We start from the raw sequence: 25,178 nt of genomic DNA, 5'->3' as shown, positions 1-25,178 counted from the left end.
AGCAGGAGATTCAAGGACTGAAGTGGTATCAATTCATTCTTTCTTTCTTCTTTGTTACTGTCTTCTCCACCCGTACTGAGTGAAAAGCTTAAGTGTAACTAAAGGATAAAAATAAGATAGGGAAATAACATGGTTGGTTACTCCAAGTATTATATTTCTGTCTTTACAGTCTTTTAGACAATTTAAAAATTGAGATAAGACATTTCTGATCTTGACTGAAATCAGACTGACTCCATAACAGAGAACATAAATATACCACACAGGGCAATAAGAAAACACTGACATTTAAAGTCAAACTCAGTAATTAGAACTACCTTTAAGAAAACAAGAACTTCGTCATGTTTTCAGATAAGGTCCCCAGAATCTTTAGATTTAGATAATTTAGATTATTACCTTATTTCAAAAACATTTTGTTTCTGCAACTAATACCCAAAAATCAAAGCAGACTGAAAATGATAACAGCATCATGCTCAAGCAAGAATGGGAACAAAAGCCTCAAACCAAATAATTATTAACCCAAGTTTTAGATATGCTAAACACACACTGGAATAAGTATACAAGAAAAACCCCATCTGTACAGACCTGAATTAACCAAAGCACTTGGTTACAGAAATTAAGGTGACAATCTCAAACCAGAAAAACATTCAGGAAAATTGTTCAAAGGGCTCTAGAGCGCGCAAGTGTATTCAGTAGTTTTCAAAATCAGATGAAAATAAGTTATGCCTGTTCCTCATTCTCTGAAGACAACATGTGTCACTCATTAACGTATGGTATAACAGAGCTTAACTACAGCTTGTTTCAAAGATACATAGCTCATCTTACAGAATCACTGTCACTCCATTCACAGCTCTCTGTTGGCTTCATAACTGTTAACTCATCTTTTATTGGACCTGAAGCACACTTATTCCATCCTATCTCCTCCATGTAATTTTTCTGGTGAAATATGACAGAATACACTAAAAAATAAGCTTTTGTATACTTTCATCAAGTTCTGAGCAGTTTTTGTAATAAAACAACTGGAGACATACCTATGAACATCTAAATGAAGATACACTTCAACAGCTACTAAATATATATTCAGAATGAGTTAGGCTAAGCTGTTTACATAAAGCTAGCCAAGCATTTCTTGGTATGACCTGTTCTAATAGCAGACCATTTCTAACATCTCACCAGATATTGTAACGAGGTGAAACTCAAACCATTCTTTGATCTATTTCCCATGGGATGGAGGAGAGATTCTCTTATTAAGGACTGTTACAGAGCTTACAAAGTACTGTCACAGCTTTAACAATGTCAGCTATGCAATAATCAAAAACCAAAGACCAGTAAGATAAAAATGGATGAGAGCTAGATTTTGGTAAACAGGCAGTTGTTTCCATGTAAGTATCCACATACTATTCAACAGCTGTACCTGAATGTTTATGGGAAACAGCCAAAAGCAGACTTCACTGGAGTCAGAAAACGAAACTGTTTTTCCACTGAGTAAGTAACAATAAAGCAGAAAATGTTGTTGCACTGTAATGCTAGCTATGTATGTTTTCTAGAAATGACCTCATTTGCCAATCCACAACACACTGGCTGCACACAAACCATAGCAATTTGCAAAGTTCTTAATAATAATAATAATTTAAAAACCCCCTCTATATGAAGGAAATAATACAGAGGATGAAATAATAAACTTTTAATGTAAATATTTAATAAACATTAATGTAAATCCCATATAAATTAGTGGTAACAATGAAAGCACTTTTCCAGGACATTTTAATTTTATTTTCAATCACCTTAATGTTTCTTAATTTCCTGTGTCTACTGTCCTGCAGGAGACAAAAATTCTTCAGTTAGAGAACAAATATAGGCTATACTGTGAAAAAAGTATACCTTAATTGGAGAGATATGAAAATATTCATACAAGCTGATTTGTGATGTATCCATTGAAGACACACTCATCAGTTCTTCTTGAAGAGATTCAACATCTTTTTTGAAAAGTTCTAGCTGTGAATGCATTTTCAAAAAAAAAAAAACCAAAAACAAAAAAAACAAACCACACTGTAAAATTTAGAGTATACAAAACTACCATGCATTTGTCACTGAGATGTAATACATGAGCACTTTTAACTAGAGTTTGCCGCCTTTTTTTTTTGTATGAAGAACAGGAACATATGTATAAAAAGACAATCCAACATACATCTATTTAATAGTAAAAAAACCCCACAACTATTTTTATGGAAGTTCAAACACCAAACATTTTCAAGTAAAATCTGGACAATTTTTACCTGGGTCAAACAAAGGGCATACATATATACCCTTTTGAATACATAAGATAGCACATCGGTTTTTAAATACAAAAAACTAGACTAAAGACTCTTCTGTTATTTAGAAACTAGAAGTTTACATACTCTGAGATCACCTCCATCTAGCCCTTTTCTCTTTTCTCCTTCAAAAGATAGAGATCCTTTACAACAGTTTTTGAAGAATTGGCCAATTACAAAAAAATATTTCAAGGTTTTTAAATAATAGCAATTCTCAAGTTATAGTCAGAAAAGATTTAACCAGTCAAAGAAAATGAAGTTCTAACCAAAAATAACGTGAGAGGTCCTTTCAGAACAGTAAATCCAGGTACCATCTTGTTACTTAAACAAGCAAAACAGTCAAGGCCTCTTACCAGAGAGAAACCTATTCTTTAAGTTAAAATTCTACTTAAAAATATATTACAATCAAGAAACAAGAGTTCCTAAGTCAATAAGCAATTAATATGTTTTGTGAGTCTTTCCAAAATGGTAGTGCCACTAGAGCTCTGCAAAGACTAGAACTCACAGGCTTCAAATTACAGCAACAGGAAAGAAAGGCAGGTCTAGGAAGAATCACCTAGATCCTCATGACTGATAACCCCAAAATCAAGGTAACCACATAACCATTCTGTGAATTGGACAGTACATATAGTTTTCCTTTATCACAGGTCAGAAAACAAGCTACAAACAACCCACCATCTTCTCTTTAAAAGTCAAAACAAAACCTCCATATGCTTAAGAAACAAAAGTAGGAAACTGAGGGTATATTTAATACATTACACCATGCAAGTAACAAATTTACCTGGATGAAAATATCTACTGAACTACACAACCCATAATAGACAAGTCTTACATCAATTTATTCAAGTGTAAACTTACAAAATTCCAGTAAGATTCCTGTCTTGCTTGAAATGTCATTCAATAAATCAATTCTATCGTTGCACACTTCCTTCTAATTTTCAATTTATATTTACACTGGAGCAACTTTTTAATCTTTTCTCCATATTTTAGTATAATCCCTGAGCAGTAATACTTTTTTAATGTCTGATGTGTAGACATGGGGAAATAAAAGTAAGTTGCCTTTCCAGCATACCTTTTACTTGCTACAGTAAGACGATACCTTTTAATGCCCCCTTAAAGGGACCTTTTTGCTCTACTCATCCTGGCAGATCTTTTATGGAAATATTCCTGGTTCATTTTTCACTAGCAGCATTTTTGAGATACAGACAAAAACAATACACTTACTGCTAAATTATTATCAGCTTGCTGTGTATGGACATTCAAACTTCAGTACTCTTAACAAGAGTAACAGTATGCCCAATATATGTCAGAACTGCACTGTATCTATGTAGCTTATCACCATTTTTTGGTTCTCTTTGGCAAATCCAAGAAACTGGCTCCTCTGTTGCTTCATGGTTATGTCTGAAGCTTTCATTACTATTTTTCAAGCAGACTATCTTGCACTTCATGTTATTATATTTCATTTTATTTCTACTGTTCCTATGTACAAACTCCTCTCACTGTCCCTGTACAGTAATTCAACTCCCTTCCACTGCCCTCTCCTTTCCACTTAGTATAAACATGTCAACTACATCATCTTCCAATTTTTCAATTTTGTATCAAATTACCAAAGCCACTTTCCGTCTCTAACCAGCCTCTCTCTCCACTCCTTTTACAGTCTCTTGCTCTCATGGGCAGGTAACTTTCAGTGATTTCCTGCCCAACAATTTCCTAGATTTTTTTTTTTTTAATTAATCTACATTAAGGAAATGAGTATTATTTTCACTTCCTTCCTGACTTGGGTTCTTAATTAACTGATCCATCAGGCTTTAGTAAGACTAAAGAGTTTACAACAGCATTAGTTCCACTCTTTTCAGAAGGTTTAAAGCCTTCTTTGCATAGTATGCAAGTTGAGGATAAAGAGTTTACTATTTGCCTCAGGCAACAGCAACTCTTAAAAACCTCAGAGTTCCACGGTAGTCTCAGATATAGTAATTAACCACTGTTACGGACACAGACAATCAAGTTACTTTTTTATTTTTTTAAATACAAGTTTCCAACAATAATTAGAAACTTAAAATCTATTAATCTTTACATAATAAAAAGTTTCTACCTCTTGGTCACTTAGCACATCAGTCTGTGTAAAGAATTCAACCAGTGCATACAGGAAACCAAGATCTAATCTGAGATCCATCTCTTGAATGAGGACCTTAAAATACCTATACATGAAAAAAAACCCAAAACAATTATTAAGGTGTTTTACAAAAATATGTAACACATACAACTTAATCTAGGGTATTTAAGCCACTTATGTATTGCCTTCAGGTACCTTTTTTTTTTTTTGAGAGAGAGAGGGAGAGATTCACCATTACTGGTGAAAAGAAGGCTTCCCATAGTGCTTTAATATTAACACATTTCCTGTAACCGGAACTATTTGAATCAAGTAGGAGTATACAACATATATATAATATCATTAAACACAGAGTCATTTTTAAATTAAAAAACACTAAAACCATGCATTAAAAAGACACTTAAAAATCCTTGCTTTACTCTGCAATTATGTGGATAATAAACGGGGCTGAGCTTTCATCTCTCTAAGTGCTCTCATCTTTCCAAGAATGAGTTAGTGTAAAATTATCTTGCATTATGCTTGACCCTATAATTTTAATTTTAAAGCTTGATTATACATAATCAATAGCAAAAGAGATGGAACATGTTAAAATACTTACTTAATATGAGATATTTGTGAATGTCCTGCAGTTCTCATGACAATACTGACATCAGTAAATGGTTTTGGTGCTATTGAGTTGCAAAGTAAAAAAGAGATCAGCACAGATTTTTATATGATATACATACTTCCATAGTTTCAATATTAAAATGCCATATATGTCCAGGATTTTCTCAATCCTGTAAAGTAGGATTACATAATGGACATGACTGGCAAACAACTAAGCCAGGGAAAAGAGCAGGAACAGAAGGGAACAGGAAGTCAAAGATGAAATGAAACATCAAAATTCTATTCACTGATCTCTGAAAATGTACCATTTTCATTTAAAAGCAAATTAATATTGATAACAATCTTGACTTATATCATTTCCCTAGTCATGGATTTTCCAACAGCTGATACAAAAACATAAACTAAACAAAAATAGAATTCCATGGATTTTCGCACTCTAGTTTGGAATTGATCATATTTAGAACGAACACCTGACATCTTATTAGCTTCTGTACAAAATTACAAGCAGTATTCTTTGTTTCAATCCAGAACCCCTCCTGAGACTACTCTGGTCTTCCAAGTGACTTTGTCCTGAATGAGTTAATGGAAGACTGCAGTTCATCACATAGTATACTAACATTAAGCTTTATGCCCCAAGCAATGGAAAAGCCAGAAGGTTACATACAAAACAGGTAAAATACAATTTGCTATCTACAGAGCTTATAAATGGTGCCTCATATAGCAATTTTGGATTTAGACTGGCACTGACACACACTTCATATCAGTTAAGATTACTTCAGATAGGTCACTAGGTCATCTATTGCATGCAAGCAAAGGAAAAAAAAAAACATTATTAAGATAAAACAAATTATTTGGGGCAGATCTTTCTTTATTTTCAGCGGGCAACTCTTCTCCCATATTAGTCTGTATTAAGTTTTAGTTGTGGTCTGAATGCAACTGCCAAAAGCATGTTAAGTTTAATCCAAATGTAACTTCAATGTTACACTCTCCAAGAGCACTGAATCAATATGTCAAAAAGATGAGCTTAAAAGCTATGATAGCAATGGATGAAAGAAATTGTTTTCTTCTGTTAACTGTTTAAATGGTTTTCTGTATATCTTCTTTTTAGAGAAAACTGCTTCCCTGCCTCAAACTTTAGTATTTGTGTTATCTGTGGCCAGCAAGCTTATACATACTTCATCTGATAAAAGTGACATGGTTAACTTCAGTACAAGCAAGTTATCATGCCATTTTAGAAGTAATGATTATGTTGAACTAGAACAACAAACCTGAATCCAAGGTGATGGACTTTGGAGGTTTAATAGGATAGAACACAAAGGGAAATATGGCTCCAGGAATCTGGTTTTGTATCTAATAGGGGTAAGGACAGGACAAGGTGCAGCACATTAGCTTTTCAACAGTGAAATATTTTGAAATCAGGACAAACACAAGAATTACGAGCATTACCAGCAGCATTCCAGCAATTCAAATCAGAAAAAGAACCTGCTATTATGGTTCAAAATATCTCTATTTTCAAAATAGTCCAATCCAAATAGTTTAGAAAAGCTTATCTAAGTTGGTGGTCATAAATGTTCCACAGAATTTTTGCAAAGGATTTGTTTTTAAAAACATGAACATACGTAAGGCAATAAATTGTACCTATTTTTTTGTTGGTTGTAAAGAAAAGCCACAGGAAAAAGTATGGAAGATGAATGGTAAATGCTTCTCCTGAACAGTCATAGTTGTCTGGGTTTTTATTCCAGAAGCATTTTAGTATTTCCAAAGATTGATAAGTACTAATGTAAAAGCCAATGAGTATAATTAAAATTTAAAATATGCCAAATCCAAACAATTCTAAAAATAAACCCAAGTTTCCATAAAAGTTACCCTTTCTTAATAAATAAGTCATTTTTCTATAAGACTCACCTGTATCCTGTAAATTTGAATTCTGAAAGACTTCTGATGTGCAGATGAACTGTATTCTACTTTTAAAGCTGGCAGATAATTCCTTCTGATAGGAATCTCATTTGGTTGCTGAATTTTCATGTTCATTCCATTAGGAGTTAAACATACCTATTGTATTAGTAAAGAAAAACTGGTACACTGTATGTTTCAAAACACTGCTTTTTAAAATACACTTTAAATTAACACTGTTTATTCACACTGTAAAGATAGTTTAGGAGTGTTTTGCAGCTTTTAAGTCAGATATCATAGCTTTATTTAAAATAATCAAATTTTGTCATAAATTTAAACAGAAGTAAAACTACAAAATATTGCATTATTTGGGGGATTACTAGCATTTAATACATGGCCTTCTGAGTAGCATAATATAATGGTCTATAACTGGGAAAAAAATTGGCTCATTTACCTATACTATGTTCATTTACCTACAACACATTTCTAATGAGTATCTAGAATTTATCTACAGACAAAGACAGCAGCATTTGGAGCATAACGTGCTTCTACATTCAAGAATAATTTCTGTAATTATTTTTTCATATGTATGTGGTTGAATGACACAGTTCAATTATTCCACATTAGGCACTTGAAAAATATAAGATTTTGTGCTGAAACAAACAAACCCAAAACTGTCCCTGTCCATCTCCCCAGTATTAAAAATGAACCAAAGGTAAAGTTTCTTTACTGCTTTATGCATATTTAGTCCCATGATCTGCAAAAATTTTACACTTCAATTTCAAAGTTAGAGGCTAACAACCGAAAGTCTATAGCAAGCTTTCAAACATTTATGGATTTTTTTCCAAAAAATCTTTTTTTCTAGACACAGATAAAGAAGAATTTTCAAATGGATTATTTAAACCAATCATCTCAATTTTCACAGGATGATTCTTCGAAGACGGCAAAACTGATACATTATGCTTTTCATTATGTATACATGTAAACAATAGAATTAGAGAATTATCAGTATTACCAAAACATTTGATTCCAACTCAATAATCTTATTTTCTGAAGGAGTTAGCTCACTGTAATCTTTGAACTCTTGTTCTAATTTATCTGTCTGCTTGACACTCATTGGTCTCCATCTTGACTTCTTCTTGGGTTTTGTCTCCCAAACCACATCAGAACTTTGAAAACAAAACAAAGGACCAGGAGAGTAGGATTAGCTACTTCAAAACAAGTTTTACCTACCGTAACATGGCTTTTAATATGTTGTAACTACAGAATGATGTAGTTACATCATTGTAATACAATGTACATTGATGTAATGATGTAATCACATGATAAAACACTACTGTACTAAAAAAAAAATGATCTAAATCACCCACTGCCTTCCTCGTACTAGACTGGAAGTCAGTCTCTCCAATATAATGCAAAAAAAAAAAAAAAAAAAAAGTTAATAGCAAGTCTGTAAGTCTGTATAAATTCCCACTTTGATGAAGATGGGTATATAAGGATACTTAGGAAGATCAGTTTCAACAGTACTGCCATCTATTATTCTACAATCTCAATGCAGTTTCCTGCATATACTCCTGCATGTATTTTGGCACAGCTGAATTTACTAGAAATTGAGAACAAGTTCAAGTCAAGACAAAATGCCTCCTGAACTGCCAGATACAGCCCCCTACTCCAATATCTTTTAGCTACACCTGTGTCTATGTTCAGACACATCAATGGCAGAACCACCAAAAAAAGGTGAGCTAAAGGGCAAAACAGCAGCTACAAAACAGAGTAATACCTTAAAATTGCTGGGAGTACTTTTTATGCTTCTTTTTCCCCCATTCCCCCTCCTAAATGTGCTGTGATGCCAGAAGTGGCACGGTGAAAATTGTTTCTGCATCAAGTTAGCTACAAACTGCCTCTTCTGTTCTTTTTACAATAAGACATTCACAAATGGGAACATTCTGAATAATAGGGTTTTCTTCACTGTACCCAAAGAATAATCCCCTCCTCAGAAAGAGCCTTCAGATGTATGGCATCCACTTAGGGTTTAACAAGAAAAGAATACCAACTATAAGCACCAGTAGACTAGTGACTATGGACAACTGTTTCAAAAAACATTGATTCAGTGAAATCTCAACACTACTTTGAATCTAGGCAATTACCTGCCAATTTTAATGGAGTGTTTCCACTGTCTAGGCAGTTATTAATTCTCATTTTCTCAGGTGAAGGCAAGGATTGGAATTTTCTTCAACAATGAAAGATGTCATGTGTACATATATGTGAAGTTTTTGCTTGTTTGTTTTACCATGCAGTAAAAAGAATTAATCAAGAGAAAAAACCCTTATTTTAGCAACCTCATGGTTAGGAATATACAGAAGAGTGTGGATTATGGCAATAGTATACAAGGGTCTCTTGAGGATTCTGAAAAGCCCCTGTTGGAATATATGGTAGCACACATTTCTTAAGCATTACATAGTTTATTTTCTGCTTCCCTCTGAAATGTTATAGAAGAAAACCTCAGGTATTAGCGCCATGGAGTTGCCATAATTTCTCAAAACTAAAAAGAACTACAAACTGCATAAGAATTTTCAACACAGAATTCAGCAACTTGTTTCTTTAATGAAGACAGAAAAATCCACTGACACAAAACACCCACTGACCTTAGTCCTTAAAACTCTATCATGACTCCCCAAAGCACACAGACAGGAAATACTTCTGTTCAATGTAGTCAGAACTTTGACACTGAGTTACGATTATGTGTTGGAAAAACAAGTACAAAAAGCATATTCATTAATATTAAACACAGTGAAAACATTTTTCTTTACAACAGGAAAGTATAATGATTTTGTTCTAAATACTTCTGCCCAGACCTCTTTTTCTTCTTCCATCACACTACAAAATTAATTCAGTGAGTGAAAATATCTGAAGCTAAACATTATAGAGAGTTGCACAAAAAATAAGTTACCTTGTAATTCCAATGTAGGACACCTCTTGCTTTGTATAATTATTAACCAATGAAATTCCAACATCTTGCAAAGACAGAATGATTTCTTGTTCTGCTAGTTCTGCTTTTACACTTTCATATGTCAACTTAAATACATTCTCATCTTCAGTGATCAGGACAATACGCTGCAAACCTTCGAAAAATGACACTAAATAGATCACTTTTCTGCAATCCAGGCTGAGTATTTCCATTTTGTCCTAAAAACAAGAGAAGAAAAGTTTTTACAACTTTATTCATCATTCCAATCTACTACCAAATGCAAAAGTCTTAGCAATATGAATAATAATAGAAGACATTTTTTAAAGGTACAGGAAAATAATAAAATTTTTAATTATGATGTTTTACAGCAGTCCCTCTCACACACACACTTTTGAACTGAAGACAATGCTTATTGGCACAAGCTCCAGTAAACACAGTGTTGTCTGTTCTGTGTTTGAACTTCATATATGAGATTACTAAATATACTCATTACATATGGAATTTCATACATACACTGATGAACAGCATAATAAACCAGACAGCATTAAAAGGACATTTACACAATAAATATACCTCTTTTGGGGTAATTTCCTCAGTTCTATTTCCACATTTCCATTTCAATTTTCTAGATCCCGCTGGGTCTGCCCAAGTATACAGTACTGCCTTATTTGGCTGAAGATAGTCTTCCAGTTCACTGAGGGAGCTAGAACACAGTAATATTAAATTAAAATGTCAATTAATATTTTGTGACAATGACTTTTGCATTCTAGCATTTCAACAAGAACACTTCAATTAATTTTTCAAATAATGGAAATGAAAATTTAAAATAACACTGTGCATGAAAAAACATGCACAATAATAAAAACAGTATTTATACTTCAAAATATGTATACTTTAGGAATAAAGTATACACAGTAGACTTTAAATATTCATTTTCTTCCCTACTTGTGATTAACAGGGAAGCATTAAGTAGAGGAAAAAACAAGACAATAGAGCTTACAAACTGAAAGAAAAATTCAATATTTACGCTGCCTGACATTACTATTCCAAGAAAAGAAATGTGTGTTCAAAATCTGTTGTTTAGAAAAGGCTTCCCCTATATGATTTGCTGAAAGGAAAAAAATGCAGTTTTTAGTAAATTGATACAGTGTCTATTTTTAGACAGATTTTAAACAGCATTCCACCTCACATACAGTTAAAAACTGGCACACTTGTCTTCTGCAGCTCTCTGAAAGGAGCCTACGCCAGGAGGGAAAGTGGAGAAGGAGGAGCTGGTCTCGCTGGTATACAGTGATAGGATGCATGGGAATGGTTCAAAGCTGCACCAGAGGAGGTTTAGATTGGACATAAGGAAACATCTTTACTGAGAGGGTGGTCAAACACTGGAACAGGCATCCTAGAGAAGTGGTCAATGCCCCAAGTCTGTCAGTGCTTAAGAGGCATTTGGATAATGACCTTAGTAACATGTTTCAATTTTTGGTCAGCCCTGAAGTGGTCAGTTAGTTGGACTAGATGATCATTGTAGGTCCCTTCCAACTTAAATAGTCTATTCTATTCTCCATCGTTCATTACAAAAGTGTATTTGGTTTGCATGGCTAGCGCTTGGTAGCGGGGGACATAGGGATGGCTTCTTTGAGAAGATGCAAGAAACTTCCCCTGTGTCCAACAGAGCCAATGCCAGCCGACTCCAAGACAGATCCGTTGCTGGCCAAGGCCCATCAGTAACGCCTCTGTGATGACATAATTAAGAAAATAAAGGGGAAGAGAAAAATCAATCAAACAAACAAAAAAAACCCCAGCACATTTTGCAGCTCAGGAGAGAGGAGTAAGAAGATGTGAGAGAGACAACCTTTGCAGACACCAAGGTCAGTGGAGAAGGAGGGGGAGGAGGTACTCCAGGCTCCAGAGCAGAGATTCCCCTGCAACTTGCGGTGAAGACCATGGTGAGGCAGGCTGTCCCCCTGCAGCCCATGGAGGTCCATGGTGAAGCAGATGTCCACCTGTAGCCCGTGGAGGACCCCACGCCGGAGCAGGCAGACAATGTCTGAAGGAGGCTGTGACCCCATGGAAAGCCCATACTGGAGCAGGTTCCTGGTGGGTCGTGTGGCCCCGTGGAGAGAGGAAACCACATTGGAACACGTTTGCTGGCAGGACCTGGGATCCCGTGGGGGACCCACGCTAGAGCAGTTCCTGAAGGACTGCACCCCATGGAAAGGACCCAGGCTGGAGCAGTTTGTTAAGAACTGTCGGTCATGGGAAGGATTCATATTGGAGAAGTTCATGGCGGACTGCCTTCACATGAGAGGGACCCAACGCTGGAGCTGGGGAAGAGTGTGAGGAGTCCTCCCCCCGAGGGGGAAGGAGCGGCAGAGACAACATGTGATGAACTGACCCGAACCCCCATACACTGTCCCGCTGTGTCACTGAGGGGGAGGAGGTAGAAAATCAGGAAAGAAGTTAAGCATGGGAAGAAGGGAAGGGTGGGGGGAAGGTGTTGGTTAGATTTGGTTTTATTTCTTATTATCCTCCTCTGATTTGATTCATAACAAATTAAATGCATTTTCTCCCAAGTTGAGTCTGTTTTGCCCATGCCAGTTACCAGTGAGTGATCTCTCTCCATCCTTATCTTGACCCACCAGATTTTTGTTATATTTTCTCTCCCCTGCCCAGTTGAGGAGGGCAAGTGATAGAGTGGCTTTGGTGGGCATCTAATGTCCAGCCAGGGTCAACCCACCACAAAAAGTTACATATATACTTATTAAATTTACACTAGGGATGCCCAAAAGCTAGCTAAAAAGATAAAAATTACTAATCTTTACAGATAAAAACCAAAGGAAACAACTGAATTTATTTTTCAGACAAAAAGGAACATGCAGCTTAGTTTGACTAGCAGTTCTTCCATTTTTTAAATAGAAACCTTTAAACAACACTGCTCTGATTGACTGAAAGGAAAAATGGTAGTGATTGGCTTTTAAAAAGAAATGGGTCAAGAATGCTCTATGTACGCTTACACGTCTCAGCACTGCAAGGTATTTGCATACAGTAGCAAAGCATTACAAAGACATTTCAGCTGGAGAACAGAACCAGTATAGCTGCATGCAGGTGCAGAACGAAATTTTCATTGATTGCAGATAATTCACATTTGTTAAAACCATCTTAATTTTGGTCTGGCTTGACAAAACTTATGTAACTACCTACCCATTTTTCTGTCCATTCCCTGATCTCTCCCATAACTTTTTAACCCATTCTTTCAGATAAATCTCAACTAAATATGATAGAAAAGTAAAAGCATAAAATCTAATTACATTTACAATTCATTTGTTACTTATTCTGCAGAGTCAGCACCTGCACAGTTCTAGAGGAGCCAAGCACATCCTTTCCCCCACTCAGGAATGTAAAGGAATGTAGAGAGCAAGGCCACTAAATTCATATAAAAAGAGACCAGAGAGCTTCTTTAGCTCATAAAACAGCTTCTCTACCTGTAGAAACAGGCACCTACCACTACATAACACTGCTCAGTTAACAATGAATTATCTTCCATTTATAAAACAAGATATTTTGGGGTGCTGAAAAAATCACAGTATCACAGAATGTCAGGGATTGGAAGGGACCTTGAAAGACCATCTAGACCAATCCCCCTGCCGGAGCAGGAACCTAAATGAGATCACACAGGAAGGCGTCCAGGCGGGTTCTGAATGTCTCCAGAGAAGGAGACTCCACAACCTCCCTGGGCAGCCTGTTCCAGTGCTCCGTCACCCTCACTGTAAAGAAGTTTCTTCTCAAGTTTAAGCAGAACCTCTTGTGTTCCAGCTCACACCCATTGCTCCTTGTCCTATCATTGGGCATCACTGAGAAGAGCCTGGCTCCATCCTCCTGACATTCACCCTTAACGTATTTATAAACATTAATGAGGTCTCCCCTCAGTCTCCTCTTCTCCAAGCTAAAGAGACCCAGCTCCCTCAGCCTTTCCTCAGAAGGGAGATGCTCCACTCCCTTCATCATCTTGGTGGCTCTGTGCTGGACTCTCTCAAGCAGTTCCCTGTACTTCCTGAAGTGTGGGGCCCAGAACTGGACACAATATTCCAGATGCGGCCTCACCAGGGCAGAGTAGAGGGGGAGGAGAACCTCTCTCGACCTAAATAAGAGCCACTTCTTAAAAAATGGGCTTCTTAAGAAATAGGCATGCTTACAATACATGAAATAACACTTCACATGTCTCCATGCAGACATCCACTCTAAAACTCTTCTTACATACCTTTGTCCATACTCAATAATTTCCTCTTTAGTGTGGTTTATCAACAGAAACGGAGCTGCGCCATCATGGTAATTAGAAAAGGTAATCACTGTAGAATGTTCAGTCAGGTTAACATCCACTGTAATGCCTCCAAGCTATCAGATGTAAAAATTATACATTAAATAACACTGGAATTAATTTCTAGTAAAGCAATTTTAATTTAAATATTTTAGAAAACTTTTACTCTTATAAGATAAAACCATCAAAGAGTCAAACAATCAACCTGTTTTAATATATCTTTAAAATACTTCCCTGCTCTAACTACTGGTTAACAGGCACTGCACTTTGTAATCAAAACTATAGAGGAGTTCTGTACTGTCAAAATTTAGACAGGTAGAGGAGTCTTCCTTAAACCATTCATACGCATTAATGACCTCCAAAACATTTTACTAGAAACACTCATATATTTAAAAACTACTGCTAAATGAGACTATAGGTAACGTAGAAGTAAATATAGTGGAGTTGAAGTCACTTTTCAAAGTAACTTAGTGCTACTGTATAACTAATGTAAATACCTCTCAGCTTCAGCTAGAGAACATCAGCAAAACAACCTGTTTCAGCTTCTATAGATCTGCTTTGCAGAACAGTGCTCAAAATGAAACACCTACTTATATCTGTGTGTATGCACACAGGAAAGAGGATGAGAATGAAAATAATACACTTGCATAAACATAATCTTTTCCCCAGTTAAGGTTTTGCAATACTTGATTGTATAGGAAGACAGAAAGATTTGAGAATGGAAACAGAACAGTTATTTATATTGTTTTACCTAATTTCCAAAGGCAACCACTTACCTTGTTGTCCAAATGCAGTAGGAGACAGTTTTCTTGCTTATCAAAATTTATCTTCTTTGGGGGTAGATCAGAATTTTCAACTCTAACAAGCAGCTTGTTGGCATCATTTTCAGGCCAAAATGGAATGCACTAGGAAAAAAAAAAATTAAAGTAAGTGAGAAAACAAACTAGATGTTAAATGGCATTCACTTTAGCCCAAAGTTCATCTGCTAAAATTCTACCCAGAAGTATGGTGAGTTGGATTCAGAAACACTGTTAAATTACCTAAAAATAATTACTTACCTGCACACAATGAATTGAAAGGAAGTGAGAAATAATTGAGATTACAGTGGAGAAATCAAAGACTTAAGGAGCTAAAAGAGAAAACAGTAGGACTTCATATTCACATGAAGAAGTAGATTTAAAATGGATAATCTATACAAAATCCAGAGTATAAAGCTGAGCATGGCTACAACACCAAAATGACCAAACTTGTTACAAGAAACAAACAAGCAAAAAAATTAAAATGCAAGTGGCAAAACAATCAATGACAAAAAGGGATATTAGCAAAAATACACTCCATAGTAACTTGAGCACGCAGGACATCAGCATACTAGCTGTTTTTTCGAAATACTATGTGTATATATATATAAATACATATACACACACACATGGGTATAAAACATATATAAATAAAATATGAAGCATTATACAGCTAAATCAGAGATCACATTCTGCTATTTACGTCCACAATTGAAATCGCAGCCATTCTGGGTTTAAAAATCCCACAGACAATCTCTCTTCAACAATTTACACACAAAATGGGTAAGACAGAGAGGCAGGGAAGACAAAAGTTTTAATTTTAATTAATGAAAAGTTTCCAAATAATTACAAGCCTACTGCCACAAGAACAAGCTATGATTAACAATAACTCTCAACCAGCAAGATCTAAAGTCTGCCTAGATAGACCAGTTTTCAAACTATTCACCTGCAACATCCAAAACTGCAGGAGCATCTTTCTCCAACATAGGTTAAGAAACGAGATGTTTATATTTAAGTGTGTCTGAATTAAATCTTCAATGGTGAAAGACTAGTTCACCAACTTACCATGCCACTAAGTTCCCTTTCCCATTGTTTCTCACACCACAGGAAGCAGGAAGACAAAGGAAAAAAATATAGTTAAACAGCAAGACTGAAGGTGTTATCTACATCAACACGTATTCTACAGACAAAGGAAATTTAAATTGTGTTGTAAACTAGCATAAAACACAGCAAGTAAGTCTCAACATGGAAATTAAGACAGTTCAAAGGAAATTCAAGGAGAATCAGTCAACAGTAAATGAAAGTTTAAAAATCAAAACCGAAATAAGTAAAAAGGATTGGCTAAACAAGAAGTTACAGAATCAACTAGAGAACTGAAAAATACATTTTCACAATAGACTTTTAGCCACAGATTGTGTCACAAAATGATGCTGTTTCCAAATGTTTTGCCACACGCTTGCTAAGTGCTTTACTATATATTACATTTATACAACAATCTCCATTCCATAACAGGATCTTTAATTTATATTTAGCAGTGGTCTCACGTACAGTCTTCAGCAATGTTTCTCTAAGTGTGCATGTTGGTCAACTGTCTTGTGCTACACCTGATTCAAAGGACTGTCCTTGGCAAGTCATTTCGTACTAATCACTGTCCAACAACTTCTATTATAACCTTTGAAGAAAAACGGATTTTTCTAAAAATAGTAATTAAAGTTTCTGACAGATGGACTGCTTTCCAGACAGGGAACATTTCCAAGAGGAGATAGGTTGTACACAAGGACTGCTTTTTTCCCTGACAAAGACAGGCTATTTATCACAAAGAAAGACTAGTGGATAAAATATAAAAGCACCAGGAAGGACTCTGCCTAACTTACAATGACAAAAACAGAATGAAAGGAGAGGGGAGCAAGCTGAGATACCAATTAACATTTCAAGAAGCTTGTTGATTTTTGAAGATCAACTTAATGTAAAAGAGTCAAGCAAGAAGTACTTAAAAAAAATCACAGGTATTAATTAAAAAAAAAAACAACAAAAAACTAGGTTAGCTGGATAGCAGAGTTCCATATGTCAAGAACAGAATCAGATGGGAATTTGTTCCTGGAAATCTGTCCTGGATGCTGAAAGATAGTCCAATAATGGCTGGACTATAGCTAGATTTAGAAGAGAAGAAACATATTGGATTGAGCAACTGGGCGACAAATGAACAACTTTGTCAGACCTAACTGTGACAACACAGATTTTTAGAGACTTCTTATCAAATTCTTATTTATTGACACGAAGTGGAAAGTAAAAAAAAATTTTGGAGTGAAGTTTGGAATAGTTTAGGAGGAGATACAGATTCCTCTGTTGACCTCTACTACTTCATTTGATAAACTGCCATATCTAATCCTTCAAAAGATACTAGAAGTGATCCTAAAATTTACAAAATGCTCCTTTGATACTTGATAAATTAAAGGAGACTAAGCTCAATTAAGTGAGAAACAATGACACTTGTGGGATAAACTAGAAAATTCCACACAAGAAAACCATAGATTACATGTGTAGTAATGTATTTGAATTTCCAAAATTATTACCTTTAAAAAGATTTTGCAGAAAATTTCAAAAGTTCCTGTAAAATAATTCAATTTATTCTAATAACAACACTATATAAAATACAAACCACAAAACACAAAGAAGTAATAAAATCTGACTATGTTTTCTCAGAGTAAGATTTTAGATATGAAGTGGGCCCATGCCACTACACATGAACCTTCTCATTTCAGAGCTTTATCAAAGAACTAGACAAGGAATCATGCATCTAAAGAACCCAAAAACTATGCAGAGTCAAAGGTGTGGTTCAGAGGAAAAGAAGAACATTAGGAAATAGGAAAAGTTGCGCCAAGGGAAGTTCAGATTGGATATGAGAAATAATTTCTTTACTGAAAGGGTTCTCAGGCATTGGAACGGGGTGCTGAGGGCAGTCCCCATCCCTGGAGGTATTTCAGAGTCGTCTAGACATAATGCTTAGGGACATGGTTTAGTTGGGGACTTGTCAGTATTAGGCTAAGATTAGACTTGATGATCTTAAAGGTCTTTTCCAATCTAGGCAATTCTGTGATGCTGTGAAATGTGTAGGCTTATGGCAAACAGCCTATTTCTGAGTAAAAGCAAAGAAACTTTTTTGAAAATAACGATAAACATTATGGGAAGCTGAACTGACTTAAAGATCTAAATATCATTGCATACACTTAACAAAAATCACAACAGAACAATGACAGCCAAAAGCAAGCAAAGTTGTATAAATTTCATAAACTGAGTGATATTTAAATGGTATTGCTCTTCCATAATCATTAAAGATAAAATGCACACTTAAGGAGCTTTTGTTTAAGATACGAAAAATGTAACAAAAAGATCCGGTTACAAAGCTGATTTATAATATTCTTTTAACTTTGATCTTTCAGTTTGCATGAACTTTTGGTAACTATATGGACTATCTACAATGCTACAGAAAAGCAAAAGAGCCTCCAACTCCACTACATGTTAGGCTAAACTCTGTCTCTTTTTTGGATATGCTCTATCCAAGACTCATTGGAAGGCAAGGAGCAAGATTTCACTCTTCCTAGAAGGCAGTATGGATCATTTTTAGCTTTCACAGACCTCCAACGCAACCCCAAACAGACATCGCTTTTCTTACATATCCTGAAGGAAGGCATGATGGCCTCAAAACATGTACAAAACTAACGGGTGGATACTGCAGTGCAAACAGTAAAGCTGCATGCCCAGTCTGCAACAGTCTAGATTTCCACAGCATGGACAAAAGCCCAAATGCCATTTCCGTACCACCTGGCCTATGTGCCAGTGATCACTCTCTAGAAACCAAAAAGCAGCAGTGAGACTAGTCCCAGAACAGCAGTTTGGAGCTATCTGAACAGATCCACATATGGGATTTTCTTCCTATATGAAAGAAGGTTTGGTCAGCTAAACCAATTCTATCATATACCACTGCAAAAACTGAACAGAAGTTTCAGTGCCACTGCAGAGAGAGATAATATAGGAAGAGTGCAGGTCCTTTCTTGTGCTATTTACGGCGCAGGTAACAAAGAAAACATTCCAAACACAGTGTAAGCCAGCTTTACAATATGTCCTAGAGCAACACTGACAAAAGGTGACAGGACACAGATAATTTATTGAAAAAGCATTATATATTCAGACATTGTCACTAAACACTATCCATAGTTAATTTTCTACCAGTGCGTGTTCAAAACATTTTTTTTTCTTAGAGAACAACTTAGAATAGCTCCTTTATAAGTTTACCTGTTGCAAAACAATAGGAATCCACTTTTCCTTGCCTTCTTCAGCTACTTCCAAAGTGTATTTGCTTCTATTTGAGATCATAAAAAATGGAGTGAAAGTTACTATTCTAGTAATATTAAAACTGCTGTTGTTTATGGTGACACCAACCTGTGAATAGAAAGACACTGTTAGAAGCACACTGCTCTTTTCTTACCTCATTTGTAACTCCTGAAAGTAATTTGAAAGATAAATTTAACTCACTTGATATTCCTTTTTATGACTCTTGCATTTTACAGAACCATGGCTTCCAACAGTGTCCAGTGAAAACTGATCAGACAGTTCACTGTCAGTAACCATAAGCTGCACCTATGAAGAAGCACCCTGAATTAATTTTCAATTTACAGACACTGACAACATTTAAAATCACATAAAGTATGTATATAAACATAAATGTAAGTTCATACTGGAAACACTGGCGTTTCTATTAAAAAGTCAAGACATAACAATTGCCAGTATCGTCTCACAAAGATATTTTCTGCGACCCTTAGTTATAAGCTATGTGGGATAAGCTTTATAAGTGTAAGATACTCCAGAGGAAGCAACCACATAAGGATCCTTTCCAAAATCTATCACAATTAAAATTTCAAAGGCAAATCACTAGTCTTGTAATGTCTCTTGTATCATTCATCTGTCAGCAACATTCAGCATTAAAAAACTCACATAGCAGACTTAAATCGTAAATTGCATCTTAAACTTAGCTTACTACCAACTCAGACGCAATCTACCAACCACCACTGCAGGCTTTCATTTTTCAGGTGGCATTCATCTTTCAAGTATCACAACTTTGCATTTCTTACACAAATTCTACATAATAATGACCTTTATTGATGCAGTTTAAATGGACTAATGGAAACTCTCTTACTTAGGAAACACTTCTTGGTGAATTTTATTCCTCTCAAGATGAGAATCTCCTTCTTAACAATACCTTTGATAATGTAAACTGACAACACACTTGTTTAAAACATGCCATCTTTAGACAGACATATCATAGGTCTCATGCATTTTACAGAGCATAGCATAGTTTAGGTAACTTTCAAAGTCTAAAAATGCTTTTATACAACAACATAGGGGAGTACAGAGCTGTCAAGTTTTACAAAATGTAATACCTTGTTGTTTTGGAGGAAGTTTTTGGGCTGGAAAGAAAAAAGGAGTGGCTTCTTGTAATCTGGAGGATGCTTGCGGTGAATACCATCAGCTTTGTATTGCAACATTCGACCAGTTTTATTTACCATCCAGTATGGACTGTGAATTGCTATAACCACCTGCCCAGTTGTGTAGGTCACATGGACAGCAATATCCAGTTCAGTCTTATCCAACTCTGTGATGCAGTAAAACGTTGTGAAGCTGATATCCGGTAGATTGCTTTTTATATGGTACTCACTTTTCCAATTTTGATCAAGGTAGTTAAGCAACTGTAAATCTAGTTTTGTTTGATCCAGGACTGCATTATGAATCTGGGCTGAACATCCCTCTTGCAGAGTGTTGGATTTGTTCCCATTTCCCTTTAAAAAAAAAAAAAAAGCGTACACTCACATGAGTCACACTCAAAATTCATATCAACTTTTATTTTCTAGCTAGCTTTGAAAATTAAGACACAAGTTATTTAGGAAAATTTTTAAAATGCTTATTATGCTATTTAACTATGCTACATTCTTAAACATCTACCTTAATACAATATTTTACAGAAAAAAACCTATGCATGGTCATCAATAATTAACACCAAAAAAAATCTGTCACCAAATTCAACTACATAAGCACACTTAAATGACAGATTTCCTCAACCCAGTATTTCTTTCACTAAATTTAAATTTGTAAGAAATATACAGAAAAAAGCCTGTTATTTCCATGTATTTGGTAGAGGCCATGGTCTCTAGCTCTTGTAATTGTGCATTTGCAACAAAATTGCATTATTAAATTCCACTATTTGAGTCAAAATACTAAACATTAAGACCACCTGAAAAAAAATGTTTCAGTCTCTCCCACCTATATTTCTATTATCCTAAGTTTACATCAATAAGCAGTGGGACACAACCATAGCAGATCCACAGAATGAAACGTTTACTGCTGAGGAACCAATGTCCACACTGTTTTACTTGAGACTGGCTCTCACCTGGCCCTGGAATGACTGCCTATTAACAGTCAAAACGCACCTAATTGTTTAATTACATGCAAAAAGTATAAAATCTGGCACTAGTCTGCAATGCAAGTAGACTCTCTCACAGGGCTAAACTTGTACAGTGTAAGTTTTACTTTGCATATGTGTCTAAAATATGACTTATTACTAATAATTAATACCACCACTTTACACATTCTGATAGTTTCATTTCTGTAGATATAGACTTGCCCCTACAAGACCTGTACACTTGCTTCACAAATACCCTAACAGAAGCCCTTTCTTTTCCTATCAATCTATAAACATATTGAAACCACCTGGTCAGCTTTCATGTCATAGGTGGGAAACATCACAAAAAAATTTAACACTAAAGAACTACCTCTACAGAGTAAGTTATCTGATAAGGAAGAAGATTGCGGAGAAGAACAGAAGGCCATAAATGAACAACATATGGAAAATCCCATTGATCTTCTGCACATAATGAAGATGTCAACATGTCTTTTACAGGAACAATATTGATGATAAGCGAGTGGTTAGTTGACTTTACAGACTGGCATTTCCTTTGTAACAAACTGTCGACGTTTTTCATAATTTCATCAAATGCAATTCCTTCACACATATCATATTCTCCATCCACTCCATTTTCACTGGCTAGTGGTTGCAAACTCAGTATGGATCTGTAAATGAAAATGTTTTTTAAACACTCAATATGAGATTGAATTTTTCAATTATGAAAAAGTACTGTGCAACACTAACATTATAGTATTATTCGGATTTTGGAAGATTTCTGATAGTAATTTATTGTCTGCCTTTATCTTGGTTAAAGGAGGAAGCAAAACATGGTCTGGATGCCAAAAGTTCATGGAACTGTACCAATTGGGTTTTTTTGTTCCATACCTCCACATACCTCCCTTGCCAAGAAGGGACTGTTGGAGATTCTTATGAAGAGGCTACTTAATTCCCTTATAAGTGCTGCTACATTCCTCCTCCAGGCAAAAGGCCTGGATAAACAACTGACCCCTATGACAGATCTACAGAGTGTCCTTCTTTCCCGTCACATAAAGCATCAAGTTTTTGGGTTATTTACATTATTTCTGGAAGGCAACTTAATCCAATCAGTTGCTCATTGATTGAAGATTTTTGTTTGTAAACATTTCCTGACTGCCTAGCGGAACTCACCTATGTATCTGTACAATGAATCAGAATGTCACTAAACTTTTAAAAATAAAATACAGATAGTTAGGAATTTTAATGAACCTGCATTATCTACAGTAAAGTGTAACTTATTTAATGAAAAAGATGCACAGCTGCCATCTTGGAAAAAAGTGGGGAGAGTGTTTGGGGGAACACAGAAAAGTCCCTGTAAACATAAAAAACAATTAAGGTAAACTTATCTGCTTAAGAGCTGGTGACAATTCCGCTAAATTGTACAAACAAACTCATGCAGTTTTAAATAGATATTACCTTGAAGGTGCTAATAACATAGCTATGCTGGAAGCTAGATCTTTGTAAGGTTGACAAGTCTACATCCACGACAGAGTGTAAGTGTATTAGTTTCAATTTTTTACTTCAGTATCACAAAAATAAAAAGAAGCTCTAATACATCACTAGACATCACTTCAATCAGAAAAAAAGTCTGCACTGTGTGGATGGCAATCACTTGTGTTCCAGAAGCACCTGTGCTTGTATTAAAGTAACTTAGCTAATTTAAACTGTTTGACAAAATCGATTTGAAAAGATTTCCAATTCAAGAATTAAATAGTATTCTGTTTAATTCAGAATAGATGCTCTGAGAAGAACTTACCCAACAGTGACAGTACAGCATTAATTACAGTAACAGGTAGTAAAAGGGAAACATTTCAGTGTAATTGTATGGATACAATAATCAACATTGTATAAACATATTCCGTGATGAAAGAACAATGCAATAAAGTACCTGTAAGAGGACAATGGTATGTTGAATTCATTTTCTGGTGAAGCAGTCCCTAAGCATCTTCCTTCCTCAAAAACATTTAATGGGATTGAAAAATGATTTCTTATCTATATGAAATAAAAATCCAGCAACACACATTAGGAAAAACTGGAAAAATAAAGAGTTTTGACCCTAATAGAGCACAGAATGAGAACTCTCTCATTGTTCATCTTACCCATTTATCATTCAAGGTCAGTTACTTCAACAGAACTGTCTCTAATACCAGCAAATCTCTTTAAATTATTTGTTTGTGCAGTTTAATTATGACATTAATACATTAGCCGTAAAATTATTTTCAAGGAGAAACATAAAGCCCTGTAAAATCAACAAAAAGTAAATCTGAACTATACAATAACTTTCCAAATAACTCTCTCCTGAAAACATAATAGATACAAGGATGTGTGGGTCAAAATCCATACTGCAGAAAGCACAAGGGAAATAAAATATTTATTTAAGGTGAAAATATCAATGCCCATTATAATTTGGGGGATATATAGTTCTCTGATTCTTTGCAAACATTATCTGTTCTTTTTTCATGGTTAATTTAATAGCTTTACTAGCTTTGGGGAAAAAAAATAATTTAGAGAAGAATAAAACAGTAAATCTGGTTATTAATTGAGTCAAAAGCCACTCTGGGCAAAAGCAGCAAGTGAAATGTAACAGGGTCACTATCACTATAGAACACTAACTTAATCTGAGTCATCCTTCTGCTTGTAAACTGTATAATGAAGATGAAATACTGTTCAATCAAAAAAGATATATGCTCAAAGGGCTCACTCTTCAGCTGACTTGGTACTATACTTGAAATTCATGTATCAATGGCACACAATGAAGAATAAATAATCTGATACAAGAATAATCTTCCGAAACCAAAGTTATGAGAGGTTTGATCACTTCACACAAAGCAAATAGTTCAAGACTGAAATTAGAGCTAGTATTAGAAAACATTACTGACTAATTATCCTGATTTAAAATCTGGTCCATTTCCACCCCCACCCCACCCTCTGGTTTTGTGACTTTGAAAAAGCTTTTTATTCTTGAAAAATCTGTTCTAAACTACCTTATAAAACACAATAGCAAAGTTACATGAATTGTTCAGATCGGTTTTTAAAATATCTTTTAAAAAAATGTTTATTTCAAGACTACAGGATCATTTTCATTCATAAAAAATTTAAAATAAAAATGAAATTATAATGTTTGGAAATATAATAACCTGAATAGGAGAACGTATAGTTATCATCTTGCTTCCTTCAACAGTATCAATTTGGCAGACAATGGACCTTTCAACACCTGATTCCTCATGTCTCACTCTGTAAATACATCGACCCACTTTTGTCAACGGAATCTTTTCCACAGTGGAATGATTATGTGGACCTAGATTTTACAAGATGAGAAATTAAAGTCTCAAAAGGAACATAAAGATACATCTGAAAGACAGAAACGTGCATTCAATCGAATTTTCTGTATCATACAATCTATTAAAGAAAATGGAAAGCAGATGAAAAAGTACAATTACTACTTTATTAATATGCCAATCTTGCAGTGCTACCAAAGAAACAGAAAAGATTATTTTTTCACCACAGGCAAAAGAGTAAATGAGTCCATCACTCCAATATTTAAGTGGATTTTGCTACTGCAAATCAATTTAGTGCCCAAAATGTTTACAATGTGTATCAGCTTATCAACAAGGTACAGCTCATATATGTTATGAAAGCAATTCAACTAACAAATCATACTCAGTAAAGCATTTGACACGGTCTCGCACA

At 35.2% G+C, this 25,178-nt stretch overlaps 1 protein-coding gene across 1 annotated transcript in view; it reads right to left on the bottom strand.

Moving 5' to 3' along the window:
• LOC104531284 (vacuolar protein sorting-associated protein 13A-like) overlaps positions 1 to 24,786 on the bottom strand; it is a gene marked incomplete at its 5' end in the record, with an annotated part of 44,172 nt that extends 19,386 nt beyond the window's left edge. Inside the window, 18 exon segments of the mRNA XM_029087015.1 lie at positions 2 to 98; positions 1,879 to 1,992; positions 4,402 to 4,507; positions 5,018 to 5,087; positions 6,294 to 6,375; positions 6,931 to 7,077; positions 7,934 to 8,087; positions 9,869 to 10,104; positions 10,460 to 10,589; positions 14,142 to 14,275; positions 14,975 to 15,103; positions 16,061 to 16,100; positions 19,290 to 19,435; positions 19,529 to 19,633; positions 20,434 to 20,829; positions 21,820 to 22,117; positions 23,377 to 23,480; positions 24,626 to 24,786. Coding sequence (XP_028942848.1) covers positions 2 to 98; positions 1,879 to 1,992; positions 4,402 to 4,507; positions 5,018 to 5,087; positions 6,294 to 6,375; positions 6,931 to 7,077; positions 7,934 to 8,087; positions 9,869 to 10,104; positions 10,460 to 10,589; positions 14,142 to 14,275; positions 14,975 to 15,103; positions 16,061 to 16,100; positions 19,290 to 19,435; positions 19,529 to 19,633; positions 20,434 to 20,829; positions 21,820 to 22,117; positions 23,377 to 23,480; positions 24,626 to 24,786 — 2,649 coding nt within the window.
• Positions 24,787 to 25,178: the final 392 nt, after the last annotated feature.

This window comes from Antrostomus carolinensis, unplaced genomic scaffold, assembly GCF_000700745.2.
Source record: "Antrostomus carolinensis isolate BGI_N321 unplaced genomic scaffold, ASM70074v2 scaffold549, whole genome shotgun sequence".
Lineage (NCBI taxonomy): Eukaryota > Metazoa > Chordata > Aves > Caprimulgiformes > Caprimulgidae > Antrostomus > Antrostomus carolinensis.
The sequence above is the reverse complement of the archived record's forward strand: the minus strand, read 5'-3'. Positions and strand labels throughout refer to the sequence as shown.